This window comes from Fukomys damarensis, unplaced genomic scaffold (assembly GCF_012274545.1).
Source record: "Fukomys damarensis isolate Sample0158 unplaced genomic scaffold, DMR_v1.0_HiC HiC_scaffold_16, whole genome shotgun sequence".
Taxonomy (NCBI): Eukaryota; Metazoa; Chordata; class Mammalia; order Rodentia; family Bathyergidae; genus Fukomys; species Fukomys damarensis.
The window spans coordinates 110,772,176-110,782,090 of NW_022900928.1; the positions used below are offsets into that span (position 1 = coordinate 110,772,176).

The window sequence follows — 9,915 nt, forward strand, 5'->3', positions numbered from 1 at the left end:
GAAAAAAAAAAAAAAAAAAAAAAAAAAAAAAAGATCAACTCACAGAGAAGAGTTTGATATTAGGCAAGTAGAATTTGGAGGGAAAAGGAAATAAGCAGCATTTCAAAGAGGGATAGAAAGTATGGATTGTTGCTCCTCTGGGATGTTTGGGTGAGGAAGAGAATGGTTAGAGATATAAACAGTGAGAACAAGCAAAAGATGTAAAGAAAGAAACCAAGTGGGTTTAGAATTCAACACTGGTATGAGAGTCAGATAACTAAGAAGGGAATATTTTCAGTGTACCAGTTTTCATCGATGTGCTCTGGAATGAGACACAAGCTATCTTCTCCTCTATGTGATTTCCTCTCAAGGACCCTGCCCTGCACCCCTTTGGAGAGACCAGGAATTATACCCAGCTAGTTCTAGATGTGTGATTGAGGAAGGTTTCTTCTCTTTTCTGCCTGGGACATGGAATATCATGGGCTTCTGCTGAGCAGAATTTTAAAATATATATACATTTTTTTTCCTGTTAGTATATGGACAGAACTCACCGAGGATTAAAGTTTTAGACTAGAGATATTCTGATTGAATATTTCTTGGTTCAAGTCTCCCCATCAAACTACTGCAGAGTCTGGAATACTCAGTTCAGTGTGTTTAGAATAAAACCAGCCTGTATCAACCCTTCTTCTATTTATGCACGTATTCATATACAGTAGCTGGTACCTACTGACATTGTTTTCATTGTTAGGGAGTACACCAATGTATAATATATAGTGTCTCACAGAGAACTTTCTTTTCAAGGGACACTGAAACCTCCATTGATTACAGTGAAATGTGGTGAGCAATGTCCATCACACTAGAGATTTAGGCTGCTGAAGCAGAGTGTGAAAGTTTTGGTATCCCTTCCCTTAAGAAGGGATTTTTAAATTGATGCTTGATGGTCGATTCAGAATGAACTGGGTCAAAGTTTTATATTGAGGGTGTTATAGGAGGAAAAAACATCAGGTATAAAGGCCTAAAGGTGAGAAGAGCATAAAGTTTCTAGAAATTGTTAAAATATTTGTTATATGACTAGGACATCAAATATGGTACTGAGTATCTGAATAGTTTGTAGCATTGTAGTGCTAGGAATACAGGTGTGCTAATGGAAAGGAGACCAGGAAATAGAGGGAAGAAGGGGAGGCAGGAATAGAAAGGGAGGTAAAAAAGAACATGCGTCACGTACATGAATCAAATACTCAAAATGAAAATAGTCATTATGCATCACAAACATGTACTAATAAATAAAATGAAAGTGTGAATTATAGACCAAGATTGAATTCATCAGAGAGGTTAGTGGGCCATTCTGGCTCACAACAAAGATGACAGAGTCTCGAACCAGAATAATGGTAGCAAAGGAGGAGAGAAATATTGAAGATGTACACTGAAGGGAATTACCTCATGTGCAGGCATTGAGACTGAAAGAAGACACAAGTTGACTAGTGAGTCCTGCCTTTGACAACTGGCTGGATTGTAGGGCACCTTGTTAGGATAGGGAACACTGGAGAGGTGAAGTTTTAGAGGAGGAAGTCATATATTAATTTTTAATCTTTTGCATGTGAGATGCCTGTGAAGAATCCGTGCAGAAATGATTTGAAGGCAGAGGGTTATATAGATTTTGAATTGAGGATCAAGATCATAGCTAGAGATAAATATGTGAATATAAATTTTTCAATAAATATATTGCTCTTTAAATTGAAGTTTTGGCCAGGCGTGGTGGTGCACACCTGTAATCCCAGCACTCGGGAGGCTGAGGCAAGAGGATCACTGTGAGTTCGAGACCAGCCTGGGCTACATAGTGAGTTCCAGGTTAAATGATTTGAAGGCAGAGGGTTATATAGATTTTGAATTGAGGATCGAGATCATGGCTAGAGATAAATATGTGAATATAAATTTTTCAATAAATATATTGCTCTTTAAATTGAAGTTTTGGCCAGGCGTGGTGGTGCACACCTGTAATCCCAGCACTCGGGAGGCTGAGGCAAGAGGATCACTGTGAGTTCGAGACCAGCCTGGGCTACATAGTGAGTTCCAGGTCAGTCTCAACTATATAGTGAGACCCTGTCTCAAAAAAACAAACAAAAAAATTGAAGTTTAGGTGGTGAACAATCACTGAAGGAGACTGTGGAAGACAGAGCAGCTGAGACAGACAACAGAAAAATAGCAACATTTAGGGCTGTATAAAAAGGGGAGAAGCATGATGATAGAACATGAGAAAGAAGAAAGCCTGAGACTGTAGTTTACAGATACTAAGGAAAACAGTATTTTAAGAAAACAAACAATGTATAATGATGCTAAAAGATTGAAATTGATTAGGAGATTTTTTCATAAATCTATTCAGTTGGTCAGGATGGGGAATACAGTTGTTGGTCCTAGTCCTCAGATCCCTTAGCCTGTGGGAGTACTTGTTTCTAACTGCTGTGGCATTTAATAATACTTCCTTGTTGTCCTGTGCTCTGGAAAGTTTTCTCAAACAGGGTCTTGGCATGCAGGAGGCAAGATCCTTTGTATCACATCAGCTTTCAAAATCCTAGACAATGACTGCTCTTGCTTCAAGATGGGACTTCATGGTATAATCCATGATGTAGAGGTCCCTGTGGGATGTGGCTGAAGCCAGTCTTTGGGGGATGGGTTGAGATTTGAAAGATGAAGCTGAAGAGAAAATATGGAACAAAGGAAGGAGAGACATGGACCTGGTAAGAAGGCAGTATCAGGCCCATGTTCCTTGAGTTCTATGGAGGATCCATCTAAACCCAGAAGATCAGCAGTCAGTTTATTTAGTGTGGAGAAATCAAATGATGGTCATGATGTGGGGAGATCCCAACACTATAATGAAGGAACTGAATGTAGGAAACACTTCAAGATTGACAAATGGTCAGAAACATTCAAGAAATAAAGCATGTTTTAGATTAATAAAGAAAAATATTTGGTTTTACCGTTGCCAGTGCTATACTCTGAAAGCTAGATAAAGTGTATCCACTTCAGGTAAAGGATTTCATCTTTGACCCAATCAAACCAAAGCTACATGCTGTTCTCTTTCTAAGCTCCTCTACAGCTTTCATATAGAGAGCTGACTGTGGAAGGTGTCGTGCTTAGGAAAGGCGAGGTTAGGAAGAGATAAAAAGCCTGAATCAATAATTATATATAGTTATAGATAAAGTAGAGAAATAATAATGATTCTGGTAGCAGAAAAACCATATTCTACTTCTCTTCAGCCCCCTGTTTTCTCTGAGTTCTCAGAAACTGGTGTCCAGTTTGCTGAGCTCTCAGAGAGATCTGCAGAAAGACCCTTGGCCTTGCTTTGCTGTAAGCAGAGAATAACCTTACATGTACAAAATAGCCTGGCCAATGAGTTCATGTATTGTGTTGAGCCTTAAGTCTCCTGCAAATGATGCCTTCATATTTACTTAAGGTACATGAGCTGCTTGACATTATACACACAATTTCAGCTAATGTTTCTGCTGTTCTGTTTTCCTCATTGACAGGAGCATCCAGTGGTGCTGACAAAGTTTATAGAGGGAGCACGGGAAGTAGAAATGGATGCTGTTGGCAAAGATGGAAGGGTAAAAACCTCTATCCCTCTCTCTCTTCCCCTGTCCTCCCATTAATTTTTCCTTAGCTATCTTTAAACATTCATAGATTAGAATTCATGATTTCTGCAAAACAGGTCTCTGAAACAGTGCAGAAGCTCCTCAGTCAAAAAAATTCAAATTCACTGACAATTCAGCTGATGTGTCATAGATATCATAATTCCTGATTCATACTGTTAGAGCTTCTCTGTGATGATATTCAAAATTAATTATCATCCTGCACTCATTATTCTTTTTGAATAGATTTTCTCTTGTGTGTAGTTTTCCTTTTATGTTTCAATGAATACCATAAAAATCCTTTTCTTTCTTTCTAAAGTTTCTAATTGAATCTTTGGTTTTCTTTATTGATTTCCCACCTTTCCCCCTTTTCCTGGATTAATAAAAGGAAAACCAAACACGATCAGGTAGATAGGATAATGACATAAAATTAACTTGCTGTATCACATCTGATATTGCTAATCCAGTGAAGGCCTCTAACTTTGGGGAGAAATGAAAAATGTGAAGAGCACTTTTATCCAAACTTGCTAGTTGTGTTTATAAAGCATTTGTGATTTATCTTGAAATATAGGAAGTTCCATTTTAGAGAGCACATGTCATTTTGTTTGCTTCAAGAAAAATTCCAAAGTTAGCCTTCATCTTCTGTTTTGCAAATATTTCAAACCACTACTATCTTAGTCATTTTTTTTTAATCACTTGGATGACAATTCCCAACACCCACAGCTCAAAAGATAAGCCATATATTTTGGCTAACAATTTTGTTCTGTGGTCCACTGGCTGCAAGGCAGGTATGGGACGGCAGAGGCCATGGTGGAGAAAACAGTGCTCAGCCTATGGCAGCCAGGAAGCAGAGAGAGAAGGGAGGAGCCAGGGACAAAACTGTACCTTTTCCAGTGACACCCACATCCATCTACCTCCATTCGCTCCCAATTCCTAATCACATTTAGCTACTAAATTCACTGCTAGATAAACCCGTTGATGAGTATAGTGGCCCTTTGATCCAATCCCCTTTCACAGACATGAGATTTTTGGGTGACATTCTAGAGCTAATCCATAAAACTACCAAAGACATTCACTCTTTTTTCTTTTCCCATATTACTAGTTTAGGGTAGGTTTTCCTTATTTTTAATCATAATAGTATTCTCTTAACACAGAATCATAGAATCTTGATTTTAAACACCTTTTAGTGATAATTTATTACAGCTTCTAAACTTTAAGGAGAGAAATTTTCTTTATATCATCTCTAGAAGGTATTCATTTGATTTTTTAGCAATATGACTTTTTTTTTTTTTCTGTTGTTGTTACTGGGGATCGAACTCAGGACCTTGTGCTTGTGAGGCAGGTGGCAGAACCACTGAGCTAAATCCCCAGCCCCTTTGATGTTTAAAAAACTCTTTGCTGTGTTGATAAAGAGAACAAAATATTGTAAGAGTAGGAATTGTGTTTTATTTGCGGGGGCTGAGATCTCAGGTGTTTTCAATCTTGAGGTAAGATTTGCTTTTCTAGAACTCTCATCTCTGACCTCTTGTTTTTAAGAGAAGAGGTTTAATCTTTCACTTTTTCAGTATTTTAAATATTTTAAGATTGAGATACAAATAAGAAAAACGTGCTGGTACGTCTATGGAAGTGGGGGAGGTGAGACAGTCCTAGAAAAATCTGTACTTGTTCAAATATTGTGCTGGCAGAAGGGGGCTGGTCTGCTGGCCTGATTTGGCTCAGCTTGCTGGGATGTGTGCCTGCCTCAGCTTCTCTTTGACATCAGCCACTGCACATCATCTCATGTTCTCCCTTTGGGAAACGTTCCAGTGTCCTCACCCTGGTATTACATCAGCGTGCTCATAGTACTTCGGGGATGTTTCACTTGTTTCCAAGCTCAGTGGGATGATCGCCTGTCCTTTCTGGATCACACACAGACACCCCCCCCCAAAAAAAAAACTGAGCCATTCGTATGTGTCAAGTATGTGCATAGGTTCTTTCTGTGTATTCTCTTTTATCCTTGCAAACATTCTATGACACAGGCACCCTTGTTATTTTCTTCTCATCAGAAAACAAGTCTAAACAGATAAAAATGCCTTACTCAGGTCACAGAACTCAAAAGTTACACAAGAAAGATTTAAGTATCTGTAAGTTGATAAATCTTTTATATAATTTATACAAATCTTTTACAGTTACCCAGTTATTCTCCCCCACTTTCAGCTTCATTTTCTCTCACACATACGTGATTGACATCAGTTAAAGCAGTAACATAGGTTCAGAATTGTCACACAGGCATATGCTAGTCATACAGAGCGGGTGATTTTTTTCTTCCGCCAGTTTCACTTCTTTGTATCCAAAAGAGGACAAAGATAGTTTCCTCCTCCCTCCCTCAATCTTCAGTTTTTAGGTCTCTTGATGAGATCCTCAGTTCATTTGCCTAGCCCACCTCAGTTATCCCATTTGCCTAGCTAGATATTCACCTCTCCTATCCTCTTCTTTTCTCCTTCCCTTCCCTCTCTTTTTCCATTTATTTATTTGTGTGTGTGTGTGTGTGTGTCTAAAACATATCCTCAGTGCTTCACAAACCCTGTAGTTTCTTAGCCTCTTCTTAAGAGTCAATATGTATTGGTTTATTTTCTTCTTTTCCCGTTATCCATTCCTGTGGCAGTCAGTGGAAGAGTCACGCAAGCTCTTAACCAGGCTTGTTCATCTCTGGAGATTGTCAGTGTGGAAACCCAGGTGGTCTTTATGTATCTCTTTCTTCTGTTGTCATCTGGCGTTTAGCTAAGGCACTGGTCAATGCTTGGAGCATCTGTTAGAACCAAAGGGTCGCATGAGGGAGTAGTTTCCTTGCAGAAGGTACGTGACGGCTCTTTCTCAAATCTTCTTTTGGCAGGTTATCTCCCACGCCATTTCTGAACATGTGGAAGACGCAGGCGTTCACTCAGGAGATGCCACTCTGATGCTTCCCACACAAACCATCAGTCAAGGGGCCATTGAAAAGGTCATCACTTATAAAAGAAAGTGGAAAAGAAACAGAAAAAGATGAAAAAAACCTCAATTGAAACAAAACAAAACAAAACAAAACAACGAGGTAGCAAAATGAGACATGCTTCAGGAACAACTTAGGGATGAGGGCAACCTTTTGCCAGCCAGCTGAGTATTTTAAAGATAATTTCTTTCACGGCCCTTTAGACCTTGTTTGGCTGTAGTTAAGTGCGGTGGTTCTCAAACTTTAGTGCGCATCCAAACAACTAGAAATCAGGGAGTTTCTGATTCATAGATTCGGGTGGAGCCCCTTGATACTGCACTTTTACCAAGTGACTAAAGAGATGCTCTTTCTTCTGGTCTGGGGACCACGGCGAGAGAATGGCTGCTGCAGGTGGTTCTCAGGTTTGAGGACTACTTATACATAAGCTGCATATAGAGTAATACTTCTGAAAGTGAGTCAAGCAAGTGCATAGTGGTCACTTTGGGACCTTCTGGAACCCATGCTTTGAGTTTTCACCGTCTCCTTAAAACAGCACTTTCTGATATATCTCTTTTGACTACTCTTTGAGAACCACTCTTTTATAGAACTTCGCAGGTTAGGTGACGTCCTCAGTACTCATGTGCATGTCTAGGTAAATAAATAAAGCTTATCATTTAAACAACTCTTGGGGATATCTTATGGCTTTCAGAGATGTTGAGCCAGCTTGACTTCTTAAAGAAGCTTTTCCAGAGATTCTGCCCTCAGAATCCGCAGGCTTGTCTGTCTGCTTGTACACTGGCTGCATTTTGAAGGTCTTTGTTCTAGAATGTGGAAATAGCAGGATGCTTTGTAAAATAGCAACAGGAAAAAGAAAAAGAATCCCTGTATTTTAAATATGTTTCCATTTCCCATGTCAATATAAATGACCTAAAAACTCTGCTTTCCCCAAATCTCAAAGAGCTTTGTGCCACAAAATTCACTTCCTTTCATGCCCAATTAAATTGCTGACCCACTCCTGTAATTGTAATGAGAGACGAGCTCTTACTTCTTGTAATCAGGGCCCCCTTTTAGCAAAGGGACCTTCTGGCTCTGGTTGGATGCAGGAATTCCTGTGTGTGACATGCAGACATGCAGAGTCTCCCTGCAGGCAAACATCATTTCCTTCTGACCATAATATCTACCTTTGTAGAGTTGAGGGCAACAGAAAAGCAACATAAAAGAACTCTCCCTGGTCTCTTTGCAGTACTATGTAATTTCAGGGCCTGCACCTCTCAGCAGATAGGTCATTAGATTGATATAGAGTTTGGACTGGTGTTTCTGGTGCTAAAGCAACAAAAAGATTTCGTTTAACTCTCAGTGTAAGACGAGTATGTAATTGCAGGAGAGGGGTATTTGGCAGACAGATAATGCTACAAATTATTCATTCTTTGTTCTTTTATGACATTTTAGTACATGTTTTGAAACAGTTTCCTTATTATTACTTTTATTAATGCAGATGGAGTTCTTTAGAAAGACAAATTAATGAAATCTAAATTGAAGGTGCTGTACATTTTATGTGTTATATTTTACCTAAGCCATGCTCTTTTGGATTATTTCCTTGTGGTTTTGCTTTAGGTGAAGGATGCCACCCGAAAGATTGCAAAGGCATTTGCCATTTCTGGTCCATTCAATGTCCAGTTTCTTGTCAAAGGAAACGATGTCTTGGTAAGAGAAACCAATGTGCTTGAGAAGTCATTGTCACCGTGTTAGGCCATTGCTGGGCTTTTGTCCCTCTGGTAATCTCTGTGAACACCAGCTGCAATCACTGAGACCCCTGCAGCTGTTGGTGTCTGAGAGGGGGATGTTGCACCAGTATAAAGCCTATCTTGTTTGAAGGCACATGTTCTTGGCGGCACAGACCCGTCAGTCACATTCTTGTAGATCCTCTGGAAGGAAGGTCACTGCATACCTCTGCAATATAAGCAGATGGATGTAGTACCTACTGAAACCAGACATGTAGTGTATTCTTATGTTACTTCACTGAAGTTCTGCTTTTTTCCTTACTTAGAGGAGAAAACTGGTTTGGGTTCCATTTTTAAAAAGTAAATATGATAAAAATCAAAGTCAACTAAGTTATTCCCAGTTAATTTGTTCTTTCATTTTAACCAATCAGTAACCAATATATATATATATTTATCACCTACTATGCAGTCATACAGTAGCTACAGATGTATGTAAGATACAGACTCTGCTCTCAAGACTATGATTTAGTGAGGAGTAGGAATAAAATAAATTTGAAAATGAATATTATAAAGTTAAGCATAACAAGTTCCTGAGAGGTTGTACAAATACAGTGGTTTTGGAGTTAAAGAACATCAGGATCATATTTACCAGTGTGCACACAGGTGTGTGAATATGCATTTGGGTATCATATGGCCACTCAATATGGGATTATAAAAAGGTTCATGGAAGACTTTGCACTGTGAGCTGACCCTTACAGCATAGCTGAGATTTTGACAAGTTAAGGAAGAATAGATATTGCACACAGATAGCAGGTCATCTACAAAGGTGAGAAAGATAGCATATTTAGGGAGACAGTAGTAACTCAGTTTAGTGAGATCATTTTCCTAGGTAAATAATAAAAGAGTAAGCTTGGAAATAGGACTGGAGCCAGGAAAATGTTGTAAGATGACATAGAGAGATATGTTGAGGCAAGAGGATAGAAAGGTTTCGGGGACTGATTTTTTCTGATGCCAATGGGAATCTAATGAGGGCTGTCAGTAGGAATGTGGTAGTATCTGAGCTCTGATTCCAGCATGATGTATGGGGATTGGGGAAATCGGATGGAAAAGAGTAAGAGTTCAGAGATGCTTAGAGGACCATTAGATAAAGCCCAAGCAGTGGGGAGAACAGGGAAGGCATTATCAGAAGGAGTGCCAGCCTCCACTTAATAATAATTATAAACTAAGTGTCAGAGAGAATATCAATATTGTTTCATTGGCTTTCATCATCTTCTCTCTCGTTTGGCTTTCCTCGTCTCTTCAGGTGATTGAGTGCAACCTGAGAGCTTCTCGTTCCTTCCCCTTTGTTTCCAAGACCCTTGGGGTTGACTTTATTGATGTGGCCACAAAGGTAATGACTGGAGAGAACATTGATGAGCAGCGTCTTCCAACACTGGAGCACCCCATAATTCCTGCTGACTATGTTGCAATTAAGGTAATATTTTTAAGAATCTGAGTCATTTTATTAATCTGAATGAAATTAAAGGAACAGTTTTCCATCAAAAATCGCATGACTTTATGAACCTTCTAACTAAAGTTCTAGACTAGCGATTGCTTCCTTTAATAATGTAATGCTGTAATGCTTTTTTTTTTTTTTTTTTTT

General features: G+C 39.1%; 1 protein-coding gene across 1 annotated transcript in view; it reads left to right on the forward strand.

The window, feature by feature from the left end:
• The window catches only part of Cps1 (carbamoyl-phosphate synthase 1), a 159,930-nt gene that overhangs the window by 133,523 nt on the left and 16,492 nt on the right, over positions 1-9,915 (forward strand). Inside the window, exons 30-33 of the mRNA XM_010616046.2 lie at positions 3,504-3,581; positions 6,478-6,585; positions 8,167-8,256; positions 9,577-9,747. Of these exons, the coding sequence (XP_010614348.1) occupies positions 3,504-3,581; positions 6,478-6,585; positions 8,167-8,256; positions 9,577-9,747 (447 nt within the window). The remainder of the gene's footprint in view (positions 1-3,503; positions 3,582-6,477; positions 6,586-8,166; positions 8,257-9,576; positions 9,748-9,915) is intronic.